Genomic DNA, 25,870 nt, shown 5'->3' on the forward strand with positions numbered 1-25,870 from the left:
GAGTTTGGACAGTGATGAGAGCTCCACTGCCAAAGAATGTTGGGCAAGGGACCACAAAATATAACGTCCATGAAGAAATGACTAATTATCCTGCGGTCTCTGACGAAAGAGACTACATCTCTTCTCCGCTGACTTGCACCACTTTTGGCTCAACCTGCAAAGCGCAACTTAACTCATCTGAGAAAAATAAAGACAACTTATGAGTTCCTAACTGATAAGACCTCTTTAAAGGGGCACAACCACATCAGCGATGACACTGTTTTTTATGGAGGTGTCAAACAAATCTTCATGAAGTTCAAATTACCCTCCAATCAAAATGTGTTTTGCTTATTGTTACTTAACTTGAATGTTTGAGCTTCAGTTTGCAGAATATTGGATGTGCAGTTTGACACCAGAAGGCTGCCTCCCCTCTTCCATCAGAGGGTCGGTGGTTCGAGCCCTGCCTCTGCTAGTCCATGTCGTTGTGTCCTTGAGCAAGACACTTAACCCCTAATGGCTCCCCGTTGCTGTGTCTACGGTGTATTGAGCAACAATGTAAGTCGCTTTGGATGAAAGCATCAGCTAAATGACTCGTAATGTAAATGTAATGTAAATCCGCAGAATGAGAAAAGGGCTCACCTTGAATCAGAGTGTAACGCATGCATGCATGCATGTATGAGCGTGATTTTGTGACTTGGCAACTCGAAGGGCAGCCAATCGTGGTCCAACATACATGTTACAGAAGCGGGAAACTTAATACTCCAATGCACTGAGAATGGACTTTCCAATGAAGTACATGACATCTTGTGTTCAGGAGTTAAAAGTTAAAGTGTTGTCTTTGAGCTCAGTGAGGTTGCAGCTCATAATAAAGCATAGCCAACACTCCTTTTCTTGGAACAGGGCTGATTTAGGTTCGGGACAGACGTGCCCTCTGCACCGTGTGTGGAGCTCCTCTTGTTGGCAGGATAAAGGGGGACAGCTGTCCACGTGTGCTGCTTGTGGTGGTTTATTGCCCGTGTCCTGATGTCTCAGAGATAAGAAACGAGAGTTGAAAAGGCGAGAAATCAACATAAATGATGATGGTGTGTCACCTGTCTTTTTTTGACGGGTACATATCAGTAAACTAGGCAATTGCTGAGGGTGGCACTTTTGCAAGAGTGGAAGAAAAAAAAAGCGCCATCTTAAAAAAACAAAAAACAAATGCATAGTGAGAATAAGGAAACACTGGAGCATTTCTAAACAACTGCGATTATCTTAATTGAAAAAGGAGAGTATTGAAGGAGTAAGTACTCTAAAAAATGTTTTGTTGTTAAGATATTTTGATCTAAGGTGTGTTAGAAATGATGTGGCACGTCTTCAAGTGAGGTACCACCTAACTAGGAAACCGCTAGCTTACACAAGTGACGCTACCGCCGTTGCTGTTCAGTGGAGATAACTATAACCTTGAAGGGGCATATCATGTGCGTTTCACCCTGCTGTACAAGGACAAATGAATGAGGTCAAGTTTAATTTGGAGAGAAAAAAACTCTCCCTGGACAAAATGTTTCTGTATTCACATAGCAATATATATATACTGTATGCTTTTGCAATATGTGAGATTGTTTAATTTTGGCATAACGGCCCTCTAGTGGCAGCATGATGGGTTGCAGTATTGGCCTGCAGCCGCTTCACAGAGTGTATGGGCTGGGTCGGGCTGATTACTGCAGCCCTGGCACAAAGCTCAACACTCACACATGCAAAAATGCACAGACACACACACACACACACACACGCACGCACACACACACGCACGCACACACACTCACACACTTTCAACTCCTTATCCTGTGCTTCTGCTCCTCCTCACAAGCTACATTAAGCTGGCCTGGCCTCAGAGCTGACAGAGTGCTCAAACTGCCTTCCTTCTGCAGACAGATTACAAATCCCATGTCAGAGCAGATTCACCGGCTCACTGTCATCTATACATATGATCATACACTCAGTACACAAAAACACCTCAACAAATGCACACGCTCCTCAATGTGACAAAGTAAGACTGACCTGTTGAAGACAAAAACAGGGAGTTAGAAATAGAGCAGAAAAGGTAAAGGCAACATTGAAGAATGGCAGCAGCAATATGTCAGCACATAGCCATGATGTCATTAATCTTCAGAAGTGTAGGGGTACAGCAGCAGGGAAGGAAATACAGAGTGAAGATGTGCCGGATGAGAGATAAAGAGCATCACTGTGGGCAGAATCTGTCCTCACAACACTCTCGTCTCCCTCTCTTGAGTGTACGCAGTATCTGAGCACTCGCAGGGAACACAGACGCAATCATTTAAAAACAAAGGCTGGAACCATCAGTCATAACTGAGCTAGCGTCAGCGTCAAACAGAGTATAATTCAATCTGTTTGGTTAATATACGCACAGCTGACAAGGCCCAGGTTTTCAGACTCTCTTCAGACCTAATGTACTGCTAAAACGAGATTCAAACTCCACCATGACTTCACCTGCTATGTCAACATGACGTTGTTTAAGTGAGAAATAATGCGATTCTATGAACAGTCCAATGAGACCGTCGCTGTACTCAGTCCTAGGAGGACGGCGAGGAGCATTCTTACATGTCATTGATTCACTGACAATCCTCAGACTGATGAAATCAATATGTGATGATGGTCAAAGTGATATCGGTAGCTTGATAGATATTTTGATTGCTTCCGCGTCATGCACATAATGTTTCCAAACCCTGCTGGGTTTATAAGACACCAAAAACACTGCAGTGGACACACATTCCATTAAGTTGCATTGCAAACATTTTCCAGCATAGAAACGAGAAAGTCCTGAAATGAAATTCACCATTAACTTCACATTGACTTATTGAGCAAATCCCACATCAGCAAAGAAAACAGAGGAAACTTCATCTAGCTCGTATACACTTGATCGCTTGACTAGATACGGCTGCATTGTAGATTCAAGCCGAAACAGATGTTGACTTTTGGGACCAATTTTGATTTTTGAATGTATAAAAAACAAAAAACAAGATTTCTTTTAAACGTTACATTTTGATGAAGATCCATTGAATAAGCTTTTGTGAATTTTAGGGTTAAAAAATGAACTTGTCAAACATCAGAATACTACCAGTAAATGAACGTTTCAAACAGTAAACAGTATTATCAATAACAAACATAAACAACACACTTCATAGAATTCTGGGTTAAAAACAACTTTATTTATAACGCATGAAATGTAACAATCGATTGAGAGATTTCTTTCAACTATGCTGTAAAAACTGTACTTAACTATAATAAATACTGAAGCAAGTTAAACTGTTAAAAGGTTAAAGGTGGGAGCGTATTTATTGCCTCTCAACAAAGCGACATCTTGAGCCGGTGGCTCATAGCTTACCACAAACCTGCTCGACAGAGCAGCCGGCTCAATTGTCACAATGCTAATAAAAATAATATTCCATTCGATAGTATTTTTCTTTACAAATATTGTGGTTGTCTCTCTACTTTATAGTGTTCTAAGGGCACGGGATTTTAAATGTGTCTCTCTGTTCGCCTACAGTCTGTCATTACCATTTATACCGAGACAGTAGCAAACATTTGTTTGGGCTTGCCTCAGTGCAGCACCAGCCTCATTTGTGACCTCTTGGAGCGGAAGCGGTGAGGAAACAGGCCAGAAATGAAAAGATGAAAGAGGAGATGAATGGAAAGAGCGAAACATCTCTGGCACAGTGGCAACAGTGCTGTTGAATAAATGTGCCGGGGGTGCTTCACTTGATTTGTGCCTCAGTGGATGTTTGTACAGTATCTTCTTCCACAGCCTTGTTGAAAGTATGATGGCATCTTCATCTGCACAGCATTGCTGAGTGAGAGCCCGATTTCTCTCTCACTCGCCCCCCCCCCCCCCCCTCCCTCCCACCCGCCCCTCCATACACAAACACACACACACACACCTTCAATCATCATGCTATCTACACTTGAGAGGCTCAATGGCCGCCTGCAGCAAAGACGGACCTGTACAGTCTTTAGTGTGTAGTCAGCTCTTAATTTACAAACAAATACATTTTTGATGCTGCTTTCCACTCAAATCTGCTGCCTCAGAGACCAGATGCTGAGCTGCCAAGTGCATCTGAGATTGACGTGTTAATACATATTATAAATAAGCAATTAAGGAAGATATTCTCATCAGTCACTGCAAGGGCAGTGAAAAAAGAGATTAGAAAGCTAAAGTCAATTACTTTACTGCTTCTGTCTGCTTACTTTAATGCTGCTTCACACATACAGATTCAAACACACACTCAAAAACAAATGCACTCACCACACACACTTCTGTATGCTCATTGCAACACACACATTCACCCACAATGCAGTTCATGCAGATGCATAACACACACACACACACGCTCACACCCATTCAACACACATATGCAGCTCACAGCAGCCTTCCATATGCAGGAGTACAGTTCAAGCAGCAGTATACTCAAACTGAGCAACATGTGAGGAAGCCAAGTTGTGTCTTTTTTCTTCTTTTTTATGGAGGTGTGAAAAGCTGGTTGTCATAGGGAAGTTTTTAGATGATAAGTCAAAGGGAGAGATTGGTATGCAATCCTGATGGGGGTTGAGAAAGTGATGTACAGTATTTGTGCTGGTCCCTTTGCATGTCTAATAAGGGTCCGGGTGGGCCGAAAGCATTTATAGCACTATACAAATGAATTATTACCAAACATTGATTGAAGTGCATACTGATCATTTTGTCCTCGTCTTATACACCCACTGCTCTGCAACAGAATCATTTTGAATCCCCAACATGTTGACTCTGAAATATTGTTATGGTTGGCTGCACTCCAATCCAGTATGAGATTCACAGTTATTCCACAGTACATGATAATAATAATAATAACATCACAAACGTTGGTATTGACCAACAAAGACCTTTTGTTTGAGCTTTAATTGTGGGCAGCTAAACAATATAATACTAGCATTATGGCACATTAAAATGTGCTTAAATGTCGGAGAAAACCCGCACATAAAGTAAAAGCATGGTTTAATTGCCAAAGTAAATCTGTAGCTCAGTATACAGATGCCTACAGTCACAGTGGTACGCCTTCTGGAATCAGAGATATTTACAGCAAAGTTCTGGTGGCTTGAGTGAAAAACTGGAGATACAGGTTTAAATGAGCAGATATCTGTCGTGGCTAAAGTTAGCTCAGACAGCTAACCTTCATCACTGATTGTTTGTGGATGACTTGGATCTCTTCACATTTTAATCCAACGGCAGACATATTTGGCCAATTTCTGCAGAGGGCTAGCATGAAAGAATGTTCACCGCAAACAAGTTTTTTAATTTTTTTTTTTACAGTTTTCAAACTTTCTGCCCAGCACTTCTTTTGGAGTATACAACCTTTACCATGCGCATTCACCTAAAACACATGCTCATGCACGCATGCATGCACATTAATCGTTGCTCAGATTCTCTCTCTTTTTGACACACAAAAACTCAAACTGATGATAACTGAGGTGCCCAACATTTTAATTTGATAGAAAAAGAAAACAAATGGCGCTGCTAAAAAGGTCAACCAAACTACTAACTTTTAAAAAAAAAATGAGTAAAAAGGTTTAATCTGAAAAGTGAGAAAGTTGGCTTGCCTGAATCTTTGTGCACAACAAGCTAAACATTGAGGCGGAAGCTCATTACATCTTTACATTGTTTTAAAAAATACAAATAATTTCCATTCCACTGATAATATCCATATGTGCATGGTACAGCATAGCAGTATTTATACTAGTGTAAAACGTCTTGTACAGAGTTGTGCAACGTGCTGGTTTAATGTAATAGGGTTCAGTTAGAGCTGCTAAAGAACATGTTGAAAGTTTGAAATTTCCAACCCAGTATAGTGAACCCGTTCTGTAGCTGTGGTCTGCATTTATGAAGCCATTTCGGTTACAGTTACTTTGGATGGCTCCATTGAAAGCATTCTGTGTAGGTCAGATTATTCCCATGAGGCATCTCACTGTTGCAAAAAGCCAGAAAAGATCAGTTCTTAATGGGTCAGCAAGACAAGGAGACTCCTGCTCTCCTGTCTTCCTCCTAAAGTTGGTATCTGGCCAACTGAGACATTATTACACGACTTCTGCAGTTTTTCACAATAGCGGGAAAGCACCCGCTACCGTTAATCTGAATTATGTGAAGCTCGTATCATTGACCCTGGGACAAAAATTAGTTTAAATATTTGAATACGCCATGGCCTTTCACATGTAAATTAAACTCTGCCCCCCTAGCCGAAACAAATTACAGCCAACTGCTGGTGGCTGGACATGAATGGGGGTCCTAATGTAGTCTGCATCTACAGTGGGCTGGGGAGCAGCTGGAGAAGGGAAACTGAGACGGAGGAGAATTTATGTGACAGTGTAGAGTGTGACAGTCTGCTTTTTCTTCATATTGAGTCTGCCATGCAGCCGCACTGTGACGAATGCGGCTTGGCTCCCCGAGCATCTGTCTCTAAGGACACACCGAGGGGTAATTAGAGCTGTGGGATGATAAGGGATATTCTCTGGTCCCACTAACTATCACTGGTGGCAATGGGAGCGTGGCCTTTACACAGACCTTTGACATCTCACAATACTGTTTTTTAGGAGGGGTTGGGCTGGGACACAGCGTTTGATGAGGCGTTAGATTTTGGTGTAAATTGAAGCAGCCCTCGGGGAAAGAGTCGTGGTTTGTGAGACCGGTTTGAGCGTTGCTGGGAGTTTAATTTCCCCAAGCTGCTGACTGCATTATTTTTAAATGCTTTTTGACTTAGCAGACTCCGACAGCTGAGAAGTAAAACAAATGAAAGAAAAGCTTTTATCTTCCTTGCTTTGGCCATTTTCTATCACTCATGACCAGACTGTTTTTTCCATTAAGCGCTGAGATGTCAGAAGGCAGCAACTTTGCTCAAACGAGGTCCAGCATTGTAACAAACACGAGGATCAGGATGTAAACATGTTATTTAGTTTCATTTTTAAATTAATGTTCATTGTAATCACATCCATCACAGTTACCATAGCCGTCTCCAAGACGGTGCCCCATTCAGATGATCAGGATTAAATATCAGCTAGTTTACTTCTGTACCTGTGTTTGTTGCCACGCTTTACCTATTTTTTTAAAGTTATTTTAACACATTGTCTGTCTACAATGTGCTCAAAAAGATTGAGCAGATTGCTGTAGCTACAACAATACAAATTAAAAATGTGTTTTATTAATTTAAACTAGAAAAAAAATAGTTTTCCTTTAAGATGCAAGACTGGGGCAGTATAGGCACACTTACTAGTAAACACTAGTTTAGCAAGCAGCTGTTGTTTTCCACTGCTGTGTTGGCTCAGGGCCAGTGAGGGTGCTCTTCAGGACTGTGTATCACTGTGCCACTCTTTTTCTCAGTCTCTGTACTCTGGCAGACGTTTGTATGTCTCTGCTCCCACCCAGCATCACCATACTCAGTATGCACTGTAACATATACCCCCTTTCCTCACTTCTTGTCATATTCAATCCACCAGGTTGGTGTTGTTTCTAAACCTGACGAACCTCTAACAGGGTCTACAGTCTCATCTGCATTGAGTCTTTACCTCACACAGCATGGTGTTAATAGTCCTAACTGACAGATAAAGACAAACAAACAGAAATATCTTGTTTTCAGTCATTCACATAAAAGGTGAAAGAAAATTCAAGAGAAAAAAGGAAAAATACAGTTGGCCAATGCACACACATTCATGAGCATGACCGAGGGAAAGACTGTACTCCATATTGTTGTGGGTTGGGCCAATGACCAGGGGAGACTATTCGTTAGCTTTGTTCTGTGTTACATGTGTTCACCCAAATGTGTCCAAATGTTTTACTTGACTGCCTGAAAACAGCTTTAATCAGCCTGAAGGTCAAGCCAATAATGCTCCAGAGCGTTTGGGATCAATATGGAGATCTTCAGAGTAGATTTGGGAGTTTGATATGAGGTAGGATTTGAGGGGGGAAATCATCATGGGCAAGGGTCGTCTGGAACAAGTTTCCCAGCAGCTTTATTGCACTTAGATGATCTCTCCTCCAGAGAGTGGAAATGGACTCGAGATTATCTAGCAGATCGGTGCAATAAAACCTTTGGCAAACGCGTCCCTGACTGTTTAAAACAGATCAAACTTGACAAAACACAGGCACAGCACAAGACAAATACACAACAAACACAATACACAAACACAACACTGACACATCATACAAACCAGAAAAACACAGGCACAACCACAACGTATACAGCAAAAAAACACCACAAAGAACAACACACAAACACAGACCGAAGCACAAGCACAGCACAGACGGATATTAACATCAAATACTAATACACAGTTTGAAGTCATGCACAGACGGAATAAAGCATGCGCACAAACACACTGATAAGAATAAAGAGGTCGTCCCCCAAAACACACACATATCCCTCACACACTTCCTCAATTTCCTTCTCTCGCTCTCTCTCTCTCTCTCTCACACACACACACACACCAACACACAGCATGTGTTTTGATTTGATCCTAAACACGAACACAGTGGTACAAATGACACAAGCATATTCTATAAATCAGAAGAACCCACAGGAAAAATACTTCGGACTATTTTCTATTATCACTGCTGTGAACCTGTGTTGTGTGTAGTATTTTGTGTAGAAGCATACGTAGACAATAGGAAATGAGTCAAATCTATATTTTGCCCGTGGACTCTTACCATGTAATATGCTGATTGAGAACATTAATTTTAGATAAATCAGACACTGATATAGATGTGAATATAGAGACAAATACACTAATGTTACATATCAATATGTGAGACTAAAAGAAAAGAAAAACCACCAAATGAAAAAGAAATACCAGCAAGTTAGTACAATACGTCAAGCAAGGACAGGAACAAAGAAAAAGCTCCAGCCTGATCCCACGACACCTGACTAAGTCAGCTCACAGCACAACAGCAACACTAGAAAGTCAAAGGAACCAGAACTACAATACCATAAGCAACACACAACAAAAACAAGAGAGATAAAGATCAAAACAACAACAACAGCAGCGCAACAACAGTGAAACAAACTTTAGGTGACATATACAGGATGGTCATAAATACAGAATATATATATAAATATATATACACATATAGAAATATAGAAATAGGAAAAGCCAGATATACGTGTTGCAGATATTTACTTCATCATCATAGTGCCATACTCCTTGGCCATCCGGCATCTCAGAGCTCACACTACTGTCCTGATCGATTAGCCAGCGATGCACGGCGTGGGCCTAAAAGAACATACGACATAAAGACAGAGCCCAGTTAATCGCAGAGTGAGCATCAGAGAGACGGAGAGACAGAAGAGGAGGAGGAAGGAAGAGGTGGGGGAGAGAAGAGGAGCAAAGCGGACAGAAAACAATGGCAAGAAAATGAGAAGGATTCAAAGAGGAACAGGTGAACATTATATTGAGACACAGGTAGAAAACAAGGTGGAGGAAGAGGGGATAGGAGGAAGAGAGCAGGAAGAGGAACCACCCCGTCCCACCATATCCCATCCCACCTTGCTTGCCCAAACCCACCCTCCCCCACCGGACTCTCCCCGTGGGAAACAGGTCAGGTTAGGATGGTATGAGTGAGAAAGCACGATATGGCACGACACAAGGATATCACACATCCAATGATGAGAGCTGGGCAACGCCACACTGATGGCAATGGAGGAGGATCGGGTGTTGATGGTTTGTGGTTCACAGATGGATCAGCTGCAACCTACACATTGGAGGGGGTCGGGGTTCCTTTACAATCACTCTTGTGCAAGTGGCACCTGGACACAAAATGTAGTGTACTTACCAAGAATTCATATCAATGTGCAACCACATTTGTGCAGTACAAACGACACCACATCAAATATCTTTGACACAACAACACATAGAGAGAAACATACAGCAAGGCCAAGTCTGGCCTCTGACTGAGATGCATAGAGAAACAGTGTGCACACCATTATATGTCAGCATTGTTTTATAGCAAACAAACTTCTTTCAAATGATGTATGTAGACTGTCAGATAGTGTGAAAAACAGCTCGAATGGTTCTAACAGCCATTCATAAAAAAAAAACCCTCCACAACCTCAACACAGTAGCCAGATAGGACATGCTCCTTTCTAAAAAAAAAAAAAACGCACAAAGACTATCTGCTCCTCTCAGCAAAACAGACAATCTCCCAAACGTCTTCCTCTTGACAGACAAACAGACAGAGAAGGTTGCAGATCAGTCCTGTTCACGCTCCCTCTGTTGGGATTCAGATCAAACACATACTGTAGCCAGCACTAGTCCCGGTCACCCTGAAACACACACACACACACATACACACACAACAAATCCCATCTGTTACTCTTGACTGTTGTCATGTCAGCACCAAAAACAACTGAGCGCAGCTCCTTTTGTGACACTCACTGCCCCTTTGCGGCAGAATTACTTGTCAAGATTTTTACTGGGGTGAAATCGCAGAACGCAGGGAATTAATTATCCCGTCATGGCTGCTACTGTACATTTACTATTTACGTTACGCCAGCAATTTCACGGTATCCAAGTTGTGTTTTTAAGATATACTGATGCAGGCTGTCATATCATGACACTGCAAAATAACATTTGTTTTAGACAGAAGGGCCATTTAGCACACAACTGTTGACCAAAGGAGAAAACTGTACATTTCCTCTTTGACACAGAACATCATAAGAGAAATATGTACATATAAATGCATACAGGCATTCACACCCACGTTCAAGTAATGATGTACTTTTAAGAACCTTCTACATGCCTTAAAGGGAGGGACAATCCTCATATTGTCACGCTTGTGAGAACATGTGCGCCTCAGAAGGACACACACACAGACATGTTAACACACACACACACACAGACACAGAGAGCGCACAGGACCTTCTGTGTCAGGTGGTGAGTTTGTGAAGAGAGACGCATAAGCTGCTAAAAACACATAAGAGGGAAGTGGAGGACAGCGCACAGAAATAGTCACCTCAAGGGTACAGTGAATCACAGGGTGACAGCAGAGGCCAAATTGTTCTGCTGGGACACCTGAAAATAGACAAAACAAGCAGAAGGGAGCAACTACAATGTACTAGAAAGTACTATGCAAAATTGTAGTTTTTTTTAAAAAACTTTCTAAGCACAACTGTGCACTTTGCATGACTTTCACTTGTGAGAAATATTTGCAGTATCAAATGCTCGGTAACACCGTCTGTGTGAGGGGAGCGAGTGTGTCTGTGGTTGCGTGGATGTGTGTGCGTGATGTACAGCGGCGTCATCCGTAGAGTTACAGAGCGTGTCAGCTTAAAAGAATAATTGGATTAAGTAGCAGACGGCTACTGATGACAGGGAGTGGAGTGAAGGGGTGGAGGGGGGAGAAAGTGAGGCGGAGGGGGAGAGAGGTGCTGATAAGAGTAACAGGCCATTTGCTGCTGAGCCTCTTGGAGCCTCGGGGCAGCGAACAGACACACAGAGGGAAAACAAACCGTTACGCTGTAGATTAGAGGGATAAGGGAATGACACTCGTGGTCTCTGGACAACTAACTAGCAGCCTCTTGGTATCTGTGTATACTTTACATCAAACTCTAAGACAAGCATACAACAACCAATATGAGTCCTGTACAGCGGAAAAGAAAAAGGCAGGCCCGCTCGGGAGGATGCGACTCTTCCACATACTTATCCTTTAAAACTGAGGACAGGAGTTAAAAGAGAAATGAGTGCAAGTGAGTTGAAGGCTCATATTAAAGTAAGAGGAGTGTGAGAAAGAGGAGCGGAAGAATGATTCAAGAGTAATCCACTGAGAAAGGTGCACTGATGAAATATAGGACATAACAGAAGCATCCTTTGTTGCATGATGACACAGATGACCTCCGCTGTGAAACAAACCAAAGTTTGAGAAACGATAAGTAAAGTAATGGACTGGAATGCAAATCATATAATACTCTTTCTGGAGGCACAACACACTATCAAATGAGTTTTTGCCTAAAACCCACATTTTCTCGTTACTGTAGCTGCATTAAAACCAACATAATGTATAACCTATTTTCTTTTTCCCAATCTGTTACACCAAAAGACACTGTTTCATCCACATGAAGACGTAGATCGGCTCTCCATGATTTCACAACCTGACAAATGCTCACCAGAGACGATTATAGTTCAGCTCAGACAATTTCATCATCATCGGTTTAAATTTGCACACAATAAATAGGCACAAATAAAGTTGTAAAATACAAAAAAGAATAACAGATAAATACTCATCACGCAGTTATCCAGAGACATTACAATCTGCTTGTAAACTGTATATCAACATAAAATATATTCAAACCCTCATTTTACAAGGATGCCACGTTGAAAGACCACAGGTTAAAGTTTGATTTATGCTTGACCTATTTGCAAGGGACAAAACGTCAAACTGTCAGTCACTACAAGGCCAGAAATTTAGAAAAATTGCAAAAACAAAATCAGCATAGAGGTATTAGAACTATTTCGAGGGTTGATTGTAAGTATCTGTGTATAACTGGTTGAGCTTCGGGGTTTAAAAAACAAACTGCCGAGTAGTTAGCACATAGCTTTCATTAGAATAAGCCCTCCACAGGGGGATGCAACTCTCTACTGCTCAATGGACCTGCCCTGCCTCAATAACTCTCACTCCCTCTGTGAGAACAATCGGGTACAAAGGAGCTGTGATATACAAATAACCGTAGCATTAAGAACCAAGCACCTTCTTCAAATACACCTATTCATCAGTCCATCAGATTGTTTTAGCACTGCAGTGCATCAGCTTCTCTCTCGATCGTCCACCTTTCCGTCCATTATCCTCAAGTGCAGGAGAAACATTGAGTAATCAAAGCTCTAATGCCATGAGTCAAACTAGGCCAATGCCTGGCTCGTTCCTTGTGAAAGGCTGACACAGTATCTAAACTAAATGGACCCCTACTAAATTATTCATCTCCGAAGAAAAAACGAGTTATAGCGGTACAGCAGCATTACTGAAGGCGCTGGACAGTAAAGAGCTCTTCTCAGAATCCCATAAGAAGCCTAAATCATCTCGGCTACCGTTCTTATTTCAACACAACTTAACTGAACACACCACAGAGGCACAGTGATAAACTACAAGGCTGATTAAAGCACACATTACACAGGCTACATTAATGTGGTGTCCATTAGATAAACAGGTGCTTAGAAAACTGTATTAAATTCCAAACTACAGATTAATATAGAATATATTGCACTAGAGCTTCAGTAACACTAGCAATAATATATTATTGATGGTAACAAACACTTTAGTAAATGGACCGGCATTTGTAAAGCTGCTTTCTGGTCTAGTTCTCTGCGCTATACGTCAACATTTATATGTGACAATGACTGGAAGGTTTTGTGTAATTGAAAGTTTATGGTTTGGTATTTAGCCCTAATCAGTGCTACACTGTACCTAACATTGCAGTATAGCATTATAAAGTACTTCACTTACAACTAACTCATACCCAAGACTGGGCAATAAGTGAATACCATTAAAATTTCAGTGGACTCAAAAAGTTATTTAAGATCAAAACAATGTAAAATGCAATTACAAGGTTATTAAATAAACTATAGATTAAAATAAAAACATTTAGTTTGTTGTTTAATGTGTAATAGTAAGTTAATTAAAGGGAAGAATAAATAACCATCATGTTATTTGTTAATGAAGCTCTTCTGTTGAAGCTTTCAAACTCCCGATCTCTTCTCTCATCTAAACCTAGTAACTACAGTACACAATCCAGTAGTATCCAGCAAGATATCCCTCAATGATGCTGGTCGAACTGGTTTCAGGTATCTTGTTCTTAATGAGGAAGCCTGATCAAATACCAAATACAAATGTAATGCATGGGATTCAACTTAAATTTGTCTTTGGATACATTTGCGGTGTAATGGTAATATTCTATTATTATATTCCTGTTAGAAAAATATGAAAACAACCAAATAACAAAAATAAAAAACCCTCACTACTTGAACCATTAGGGTGAGAGGTTTTACATACAAGCAGCATGAACGAGTTCTGATGCGAAAACAAAAAGTGTTCAAAACAAGCGTGAGAATGAGCAGGAGAGCCCTGCAGATCCTGATAAATGATGCATAGCAGAGAGCTGGCAGCAACCAGCCTGATCTCCATCAGCAGAGAAGAAGTGGTTTCTGGAGGGGCACAGGTGGAACACGCCAGGTGGGATGAAAGGGAAGGATGCTGCAGTCACCTTCACCTATCACCTCTACGCTATTTTTCTCTCTCTGTGTCTAACGCTCCATCTGGGCTTGCGTCATTCTCTACCTGTTCAGTGCAGCTTGTGTGTGAGCATGTGCAGAGTCACGCTCTTCATCCTTTACCGTATCCACTCGGCCTCCATCTGGACAATGGGAGGCCCTGCAATACTCAAGCAGGAAGGATGCCCTCAGTGGCATGTGTTGATGCATCTTGATGGGCACTCTTCAGTCGTAGTTTGGAGAGCAGTTATAATCAGTACATACCAAAATGTTCACTGTCTGGTTACTTTTAAACGTGACAAACAGCTTGCTATCTTTCTAAGATTGTTTTTTTGTAACTCCATCCCAACTTTAAAGACAGCTACACAAATCAATCAAGCATATGTCCCAAGGGAAAGACACACAAACAGTTGCATTAGTAAAGAGGACTAGCAGTCACAACAATATGGTAGATGCTATACTGCACTGTCAGAATTTAACTAACAGACTTCAAAATAAATTGTGTGGGGCCTACTGCATGGAATGTTATGATGCAGTATAGTAAGGTGTTTCTGTTATTTGGTCCACCTTGTCTAATTGTTCCTGGTCCCACCCTCAGCCCTGAATATGTGGAGGTCAGAGGTCATTAAAGCAGAAATATTAACATCACTTAACAAAGAGGACAGAGTGCTTTGATGTTCTCTGCAGTGGAGGTAAAGTACAACCTCTTCTGATCTTCAGCTCTGTTTGTACCGTTTTTGTCTTCCTCAGAGAATACTTATCGGGGGATTGTTGAGGCGGCAAGTGGAGGAGTCTGTTTCAACTAAAGGGCCTTTCAGCAGCGTGGGTACGTGCACCTACTGACACCAACGTACTCAATGTAAACATTGCTATGACTGCAGCAAAACCGGTTAGTAATCTGGAGTCGTCTTTTGGTATTTTCTTTGGTAGTAGAAAATAAATCGGATAAAAGAGAAAAAAAGCACAAAGGATTAGTTTGTACTGTGTTTGGAACACTCTAAAGACATGAACTATGACATGACGAAGAGAGAACAAGGTTTCATGTTTTGTGTGAACTTTAGGACTTGTTACGTTTGTACCGAAGCTTTGCAAAGAAACATGAGATGAAAAGAAAGAGAAGACAGAAATGGAGGGATAGAGAAGCCATTTGAATTTCTTTATAGGTTTTATCAATGGCATTTGGCGGCACCCTCTGCCCCTCCCTTTTATTTTCCATCTTTTTTCAATTGAAAACCGTTGCTCTTCAATCCCAGACTATTTTTATCCAACATGTCATTAGCATAATAAAACACATGCATAAAAAAAGATAAACTCAAAGAGACAGCGCAGCCAAAAACCTGGATTTGTGAGGCTTATTTTCATCGTTCTTTCTTGTCCTCTATTCTTTTATGTTTCTCTTTTCTTTTCGCCCAGAAAAATGGAAAGAGACATGCCTTTTCTTTCAGCCTGTGCCTCATTATGGTGCTTTTCAGGTCTGCTCCTTTGTATGGGGCCAGCCCAGAGACGTGCACAAGCATAGCGGAGCAGCCGGTGGATTACCCAGACTCGCGTCAACACTTCGACAGAGCTACCAACCACTCCAGCAACGCCCCTGCCGAGTGTAGCATGAACGTTACATGCTTTAATAAGTGTAGCCAAAGAGCAATGCCAAGACTAAACCAACAGGAACAGCTGCTGTGCCACAGACATCAGCGTGGACAATACATCTAGGTCTTTAAACCAGGCCACGGCTATCATAATACTGGGCCGAATGTATTACTGTCCACTGATAATCAGCATGCAGTGTGCAGTCTAGCCACACAGAGCATCACCTCTCAAACTGAACGCCAATTTGATTAAACATTCAGAAGTGATGGGAGAAATTGTTTTGTCACTGAAAAGCCTGAGGTCACAGACACACAATATGCAGTGTCTAGTTGCTTAGTGTTAGCCTGTAATAAAACATTCTCAATCCTAAAATACTAGATGTATCCACTGCACACAATATAAAGGCTAACAAACCTATCCATATACCTATTCAATTATTTATTAAGAATGAATAATTTAACTTTATCACATATTTCAATTTAATTGTGTTAGTTAGTTTTAATATAACATCTGTGCATTCATAATTTTACAATTGTTCAAGGCATAGACAGTTCATCACACACAAAACCAATATATGAGAGCTGTTCTTATCAATATTTGAATGCCCCCCAATAGAGCTAATGAATATGTGCAATGTGTTAGCTGTAAGACAAACCCACAGATAACAAAAGAACAATTTCTGATGAGATCACACTAGTTTTAAAGCTAATCTACGCCAAGGCCATAAAGTAGGGAGCCAATGGCCTCTTCACTACTTCTAGCGCCATTGGTCGGACCACGTCAAACTTCAAACTTGGCCTCTGTTGACCTCAACAAGAAAATGTTACGACTGTATTATCCACAGTTGGTGGTGGCAAAATCTGACAGACAGAAGAAAAAAAAACACTGAACAGAGTACTCAGAGCTGCTTCTGTCATAGTTACCTCAACACACAGACACACAAGCTGAAGACAATACCAGCGGCTGTAATTATCACCAGCTAGCTTACATTGTTTTCCTCGTTGTGTCCATCTGCAGCAGGAAGCTGTTTCAAAGCTCAAAAGACTGGAGACACATGTCTCGCCTAAAAAATTGGTGGAGACTGGGAGGAGAGTGAATATTGGACTTAAATTCATCAGGATGACACAACTAATAATGCTAAAAAATAATGCTAATGTCACTTTGTAATAGTTAACTTCAACTATTTTGTTCACTTTGATATGTTGTGACTGTTTCTCCCACTGACACTTGTGAGCACAACACAAGCACACACACGTACCACAGATTTTTTTCTTTCTAAAAAAAAGCTTTGGAGTCATGGTTTAAGGATTTTCATATTTAAAGTTTTTGGAACATTCACAAGCCGTGAGGGGTCACTTTAGACGTGAAGTGACCCCTCACCTAAAGCCTCCGACATTTCCAAGGAGCAGTCCCAAGACTGTACTCAATCAATGCCGTGCCACAGTGTGGATAGGCAATACAATCTCATCGATGGCTGCTGCATTGCTCTTTAGAGAAAACTGTACTGCAAGTAACCCTGATTATATTCACAGTGGGGAAATTGAATCTGAAGGTAATATTCTCAGGAGGGAACGGGACAAAAAACAGCAGCCAGGGTGAGAGACAAAGCATTAAGTCTGCCAAATCCAACAGAAAATGGATTTGTCTTTCTAGTCCTTAAACAGAGAAAGCCCCCCCCCTCCAAAACCCCAGGAAACTATGATAAGGAGACAAAATTACATTTGAAGAGCTTTAATGCAACAAGCTTGGTGTGAAGGTTTACAGCATTTACATTGTCACCGTCTTCTTTTTGATTCATTCATAAGATAATGGAGTATAGTTATCTGAGGTACTCTCGCAAACGACAACCGCTGGCATCATTAGTTCAGCAACAGACTACATTTCATCAAAAAATTGAATTTAAAGAAAGCTACGCTACAATAGAGCACAGTGTCGGCACATTGATGTTTGCCGAAAGAATATTGTAATACTGGAGGACAAAAGATGGGTGCAATCTGCCTTGTATCACAGATGTAATGTTGTAATATACAGATAGAGAAGGTATTATGCCTGATGTGGGTCATTTAGCAGGCAAAGAAAAGGGGAAAGTGGGTTCCTCCCTCATCCCATCCTTTTCTTTCCATGCTGTTGTTGCTGTTGGAAGACTCCTCCTCCAGGCCAGCCCAGGATGCAGTGGGGCCGGAGTCCTGCTGCTGATGGGAAAGGTTTCTATGTGTGACGCTTACCGTAAAGCGTGAGAGGAGTGAAAGGAGGATGTCAATATGAACATCTCAGCCATTCCTCAAGCTATTCGTTTCTTCTGCTCAATTTAACAGAACAACGCTACAGCCTTGACAAAAAAGTTTGAGTTTTTAAAGGCCAAACCAGAATGATGTCAAGTTGCGGTTTACATCCATGTCATGACCTTTGACCAACACAATCTCATCATAAAATGCTTGAGTCAAGGGGTTCATCCCAAGTCTCGTATTTCTCATTTCCTCGCTGCAGCCGATCTGATTGTTTTCCCAACAGATCAGGGATTTAAACTCAAGTCTTAGATTTAGTTTGAAAAGAATAACTTTTGATCTGTTATTATTTTTAACTTTTATTGTGTACACATCAATTTTCCCCAAAACATTGAGTCTAATAAATTAATTCCAGTGTTTAGGAGGAACATCATATTCTGGTTATTTAATAATTATTTCTTATTAGTACATTGCATGTTTGCAGACTCTCTACAGCTGTTGAAGCAGACGTCAGTCACATGTGCTCAGCAGTCTTTGTTTCACGTGCTGCTGTCTCATTTCCTCCCTCCTTGTATGTTTTTTCTTGCGTATTAGCCCCTCACACCAGGGATGCATAAAGAGGAAATTCAAATACACATTTGCTTTCAAGTGAGGGAAAGTAAGAGACTTGGGATGTACTCCATTTGCTGCAAATTTTAAGAAATTCCCGCAAGGTTTTCCATTTTTTCACAAGAAAGTACCAGAGGGACAGACAACAGACAGAACATCCAAAAACATAACGCCTCTGCAACCAATTATTTACTTTTCTTGTTAATCAGGTTTTCACTCATTGAATCTAAAGAATGTCCATGTAAATCATCAATTATATGGTTTAAAGGTGTCATCAAAATGTATTACAGCATCTTTACATAAATATAAAACACATTTGAAAAGCTGGAACCACGTGGTTTGGCATTCCTAGTTGATAAATGATGTATAAAAATGCATAATTGGTCGAATCATAACAGACAAATGCTCTTACTGTACATATAGCTCTCTTCCATATGATTCAAAACATAGGACATTTGCACATTTATTTTTTATCGCTCTCTCTGGCATTCTTTTACACAAAGCCCTGCAGTCCTTTTACACTTCTATCTATCTGCAGATATTGACACACACCACACACATACACCTTTAATCACTCACACCGCTGTTGAAAAGCCAATTTCAGTGTGTTCATGAAGAGTGCACTGTAGCTCTTCCCTGATTCTGTAGTCAGCATTAACGGCACGTGGCTTAAACCTGCACCCATGTGCACACTCGGACAGGAGCGCGCACACACACACACACACACCCTTGGACATACCTTTGCATACACCCTTGCATTAATGCAGCTCTGCACATGCCTGCACATGCACAAAGAGGTCCATGTAAAGAAAGATTCACTCGCTCATAGAGTACACAGTTATACACAGCAGGGGAGCTGAATGCATCTAAAAATAGCACTCTATTGGCACCCCCACTGTCATCATTATTCCTTTCATCGTCCTTATCAGCAGTGTTGTGCTCATTCAGTTGGTGGACAGCCCAAGCCGCTTTCATGGAGCTTTACTCGCCTCCCCATCGTCACCAACATCTCCATACCCTACTTATATCCTTTTTTTCTTGTCCTCCGTCACTCCTGTCAGATAGTTTGCGTCTCTGAGTCCCTTCCTCCTCCTTCTTCTTCTTCTTCTTCTTCTTCTTCTTCTTCTTCTTCTTCTTCTTCTTCTTCTTCTTCTTCTTCTTCTTCTTCTTCTTCTTCTTCTTCTTTTTCTCCTTCTCCTTCTTCTTCTTCTTCTTTACAAGCACGGAAGTAATAAAGATCCAAAATTTGAATCATTTTGTAATTTACAGACAAATGATGCTGCTCAAGATGGGAATGGGCTCTAAAAGTAGGCCAATAAATCTAATGTTGAAAAATGATCAGACAAAAAAACTTTTGAAGAAGTTTACTTCCACCTAAGTGTAGAGCATCCTGTTTATGCTGACAGAGCAACCAGCTGGAAGGTCCGAGGGAAACAAGTTTATGAAGACTTGTTCTGACATTTTGATTCTTTCCTCTCTGTAGTGTCCAAGTGTTTCTCTGTTCATGGATATCTTGTTACGACACCTCCATGGACATGTCCTTGAGGTACAACATGCGCTCAGGTGGACTTTCAAATGAAGGTTTAATGCGTTCAACAAACTCTTGGGATCCCTAGTTATTTGGGGGCTTAAACTGATCTCTATAAAGATGGCAGTTCCTGCCCCTTTTTGGTACATAACAAACTGTGAGTTGGGGTAAAACCTCACTAACTCTCAACCCCCACTTTCAATCAACATCTATATTAGCTTTGCTTGTGCAGTATTGGAGCACGAAGGGGTACCTACAATAGAAACTCCCCAAAGCTGCACACCTGTGGCCTGAGAAAAACACACTTATGTTCTCACAAAGCACGCGCTCCCCCCTCCATATGAGACCGCACCAACCGCAGAGAAGTCCCCGACCGTCAGCAAAGCCCTCCGAAAACAGGAAGGGAGCACTTGAGTTGGTGTTTGATGGGTGAGAGTGGCTCGAGGGGGTTGTCAAAGCTGAGAACATATAAAGAAGCACACATGGGGAGGCTGGAGGTCAGTTCAAGGACTAAAAACAGGGAAAACCAGAAGAGAGGTAAAGAAATGCAATTGTCTTGAAAACTAGTGAGCTGGATAGAAATAGAGAAAAGAAGTACAAAAGAAAGAGGAGCGAGCTCAAGGGTTTGGATGTAATGAGAGCGAACATTGTAACTGAGGCTGTACAGGATGAGAGGGATCAAGAGAGAGAGAAAAAAGCGGAAAGTGAAAAGGTGATACACCGTTGGCCCGACTGAAGGAACATGTTTGCACTGGGAGGCACAATGTGTGGGAAAAGACTTTGGGAAGTTGAGTGAGAGGCGGCCCACTGAGTACAAATATTTTACATCAAAGTAAGAAGGACCGACAAATCAACAATTTGTTCAGTGATTTGAAGGAGGGCACACTCTGAAAAAAAAACAGCACTTCTGAGCAATAATCAAAGAAAGAGTACAGTGAAGAACTGGAATACAGTCGTATTACTCAATGCAATTCACTACAAATAAATGTCATCTGAAATTTTATGAATGTTCCGTTTTACAATAGTGTAGAAGGACATGCTATTGTGTAAAACTGCACTATTCCTACCTGAAAGGACAAGGGGACACACTCTGCTTCAAGAGTGCTGAATGCAACTGCCGCCAAAATGGCCTCATCAGCATGTAAAAAGAATAACGTCTAGAAACAATGTCTCAAAATAGCTCCAACCTTAGACAGCACATTGGCTTCCATTTTGAATAAATAGAGCATGAAAGAGTGGCCAGCCAAGGCCGAACCAAGCGAGGAACCCTCCACCCTGCGTCCTCCTCAATCTACTACCAACACACATGCCCTTCCCTCCGTCTTTGAGCCTTTTGCGTTCTCATATTCAGATGCCTGCTGTGTCATGCTCGGTGTTATTAATCAATGTCAAACTTATCCTTCTGCCTGTGATGCCGGACATGTGTTCTCACACACTGGTGCTCTTAAGCGCTGACAAGAGTGTCCTTCAGATTTGTGCACCGAAAAAAAAAAGTACCCGTTACTGATTTCCAGTGGTCATCGTGTGTGTCAGTACGTGACACATTCATGTCGGTGACTGACAGTCAGACAGAGAAAGAGAGAACATTTTTTTTGCTCCTTTGAATGTTACCCACAACATTTACATTTTATTGGAAACACAAATTAAAGTGTGAGTCTGGTGATACAAAATCCAAACCAAACCTATAAGTGTTGCCTGACACGCAAAGGCCTCATGTATGTATCTTGACTCTTCTGTGTCTTCGTTGTTGTTCAAAGACACATCAGCAAGCCACCCAGTTGTACTGGGTTACATATTCCTTTGTTGCAATGAACATGAGCACTATTCTTCATTCTGAGTCGATTAACCATCTAGTAGCACCATATGTGCGTTAAGCCACAGCTTAAAATAGTCCTCAACAAATCCACTATTGTGTTCATCTTCCTATGACTGATGTTTACTAAAAGATACAATTTTCAGATTTTTTAGGAAATAATTAAGCCTTTTTTTAATGAAAGTTGATGTTTATGACCTGCGTTTAGAACCTTTAGTCGAAACCAATGGGTTTGGGGCTGAAAACCATAAATTAAGTTACAAACTAACACAATGTTAATTTAAGAATTTTGAGGGGGGTTATTAAAAATGACAAAATATCCAATTTGGCAATCCTTCAATAGTTATTGTCAAATTCCAACACTGTTGCCTTGCAAAGAGAAACAGATCAAAAGCATATGAATGTGAATTTGTGGGTTCACGTGGAGGTGTGAACACAGCACATGATGCACAGAAGAGCTGAACAGTGTGAAGAGACAAGAACTGTAAGCTAATTCAGAAGAACTGTGTTGATATTCAAACTCCATCTATGTTTTTCAATCCCTCAGTTAGAAGTGAATGGTAATTATTTTGGCGGGGGATGATTTTTGCACAAAGTGGTCCCATTTGGATTTGCATTTGGCAGCATGTTTAACTGTTACTGTGACCTATCAAACCCATATCGCTGAAAAGCCGAGCCGCTTTCAGCGAGATGAATAAAAAAGGAATAAGAGGCTGAGTTGATCTTACACATGCCACGTGACCTTTCACATGAATATAGTTGTCTTCATGAATATGAACATGCTCGCTGGCTGCAAGCCAACAATAGCCTGGCCATAATGCGGTATTCTGGAGCAGTATTACACCGCAGAGAGTGAAACATGACACTGTTCTCACATAACCATCATACCGGGAAGAATAATACAATGTGTGGTTTTGTACTGTGTGGAAAATATTGATATGTAAAGAGTATTTCTGGAGCATACTATTTAAGAAAGTGGGCCTGCAGATATTCCACCTCCTCTTCTGTATTTGAAACTTACATAAGTCTACAATGAAAATGTGCAAGGTCGACACAGGATTGTAGGAGTGAACTCCCTCTCTTTTGACAAACCGGAGCCGCCGTGCCATTTGCGGAGCTACACATGAACACACATCATAGAGCAGAAATCCATTTTATTCAGAATATCGCTACAACAGTTGGTTCGGTCGTGACAATTAATTACATCTGCAGGTCATAAAAGTCGGTGTGCATCTCCAGAGCAGGAGGATAGAGCTCACCTCTACTGCCATTAAATCATTCATGACCCTGCAGTGCTGTGGAACGCACAGTGCCAAACCTGCCTCCACCAATCTGTGTCTCCGCACTGACAGGACAGTACCCACACACACACACACACACTCTTCATGTTTGAATACACTTGTCACTTTCACATTAAACTTGTTTATAGTACTGTTATCCGTTTGCCTGTGCACTTTTTAAAATGTTATAATCTATTGTAAATTGAACTTGTTCCAATTTCTTGCGTCGTGTTTATTGTCTAATGTAATGCACCACCCGCCATGACCAATTCCTATGTGAAACATACTAGGCAATAAACAGTTCTGACACGCACACAATTACAAATGCTCATCAGGGCACACCCGTTCAGCCTCATGTCCATATTCATGAGCTGTGCAGAAGGTACCGCTGGTTACCAATCTTTGGCCGAGGGGTTCCCAAAGACATTGTGCACCATCTACTGTCAAGTTGTCCCCACATGACCAACATATTCCTGCACTTATCAATAGCAAATTAACCTAATAATCCCCACATTGTTTAGGCAAGTTGCCAAGCTGTTTAAAATGGCAACCTTACATCCATCAAGTTAAAAAACTACTCTCCTAAATATGACAATATGGATCATACTGATCTAAGATTAAGAATAATACGTTTTTTCTCCGGCTTTTACACGGTTTCATCCTCTTGGTTTCTTCTTGAATTCCTTCTCTCTGTCGATCAAGCCCATGACTGAACAAGCGCAGAAATCCTTAATAAATAATTGATGACGCTGCATAACAGTATTGCAGAACAGCGTTGAGTTGCTGCACTGGATCAGAGGGAGAGGCGGGTGTGAACACAGCTTGCATGTGTACTGCATGCTCAACTGGAATCTGGGGCAATGTGCAACCCTGTATGTGTAGGATGTGTGTAATGGCTCAACACAATCCAACAGATTCCTTGTGGCACTGCAGTGACATGTCCTTTTTACCTTCTGTCCCCTTGACTCTCTTCAGGACATTGCTGTGTCTTGTGGATGATCATTGAACTAACGGTCGGCCTACTGATCCCATCATGCTGTGCTGTCAACCTGCTCAGATGCTGACCGAGTCAGGGTGAAGTCGAACGTAAACGAGATCGACCGCGCTTCGACCAGCAGAGGGAGCCAATTCCAGCTCATCCTTCATCTGTCCTCTGTTATCAGTCCATCTATAAGAACTAAAACACACTAAACCTGATATTCCACATCATATCTTTGACACAATTTCAGCTTTTAAAGGCAAAACAGAGCAAATGTCTGGTCTGGTCTGTCAGAGGAAATTACTACATTCATCTCCATCCACTTCTCTTTCCAACTTGTGTTCTCACACTTATCCCTGCTGAAAATATCCGTCTGTGCAGCATTTCATTTGTATGTATTTGTTGTAACAGTCTCTGTCTTTTCAAGCATTTCTTATTAATACTCCTATTTATAGAAACAGACATATGGATGAGAGTGCTGAGCCATACATTGGTTGAGAACCAAGAAATGCACAGCCCTACAGAATATACTGAAATGTAAAAAGAACGTCACACCTCATTTAATTTTGCACACAAATACGTTCTAGTGTGCACATTCAGGTGGAGAAGGCAGTGATGCCACATGCAACTTGGTGGGAACAAATCTATTTATTTGATTACAAAAATTCTTAAACTGCTCCGAGTAGAAAACAGCTAAAGCGTTTTACCTTAATGTAGGTTAATGTATTCGACAAACTTTACAGTAAAGAAGGATTTTCTGTCTAAAATATAACTTAAACAGCAGAAAGAGAAAGACTACAGAGCGCATGCTTGTTGATGTGTCAGCAGACAACTCAAAGTGAGAAACACAACAACGTCTTGGCTTATTCTGAAATGAAAACGGTTGACAACATATATTTTCACTCAGCAGAATGGTTCATTGGAGCCATATTTTTACATTCAAGCATACTCTGCTCAACATTATTATAAAATATACTGAGCACATTACATAACAACAGACGCTGAAGTTCAATGATACTACAAGTGTGAAAAGAGCCATGTGAAACAAGAAGAAACCAAAAAAATGAATTAAAACATTTCTCAAAACATGGTGGTTTGGCCACTCATAGGCTCTGTCATTGGTTCACCTTTATTTATAAGGCAATCCTGAACTGCTCCCTAACTACCTGTGTGTTTTCATCATGCTGACAAGTGTCGGACAATACTGTTTACGTGCTCAGGACTTTTTTATGCTCACTGTCCCAAATGCCAGAATGGAAATGGTGTACTCTGGCCCTTATCTTGGAATATGTTGCAGAATGTTTTAAAGCTCAAAGAACTGATACCACTGATCGCTTTTAAAACTAGAATGAAAGAAGAGGCAGGTTCCCAAAAATGTAAACGTTTCTTAACATTGACTCAGTTACGTCGCCGTCTCTTAGCTTTTAGTTTGTTTTAACTTGTCTTGTTCTGTGTTTACAACTATGTGTTTTTTATGCTGCTGCCTGTCTTGGCCTGGTCACCCTCGAAAAATAGATTTTTCATCTCAATGGGATTCTCCAAATCTAAATCTCTAAATTAAAAAAAGAATTTAAAACATGAAGATAATTCAAAGACTTG

The 25,870-nt window shown here is 41.1% G+C and overlaps 1 protein-coding gene across 14 annotated transcripts in view; it reads right to left on the reverse strand.

Annotated features, from left to right (window-relative positions):
- The window catches only part of ank1a (ankyrin 1, erythrocytic a), an 81,716-nt gene that overhangs the window by 42,345 nt on the left and 13,501 nt on the right, over positions 1-25,870 (reverse strand). For 11 of the 14 annotated variants that reach the window (XM_068604397.1, XM_068604395.1, XM_068604391.1 and 8 more), the window contains exon 2: positions 9,175-9,267. The exons of the other annotated variants lie outside the window; for them this stretch is intronic. In XM_068604397.1, coding sequence (XP_068460498.1) covers positions 9,175-9,267 — 93 coding nt within the window. The remainder of the gene's footprint in view (positions 1-9,174; positions 9,268-25,870) is intronic. 14 annotated transcript variants of the gene reach the window in all.

The sequence above is a fragment of the Clinocottus analis genome, unplaced genomic scaffold (assembly GCF_023055335.1).
Source record: "Clinocottus analis isolate CAN_PGR_092001 unplaced genomic scaffold, fCliAna1.0.p SCAF_7, whole genome shotgun sequence".
In the NCBI taxonomy this organism is placed as follows: Eukaryota; Metazoa; Chordata; class Actinopteri; order Perciformes; family Cottidae; genus Clinocottus; species Clinocottus analis.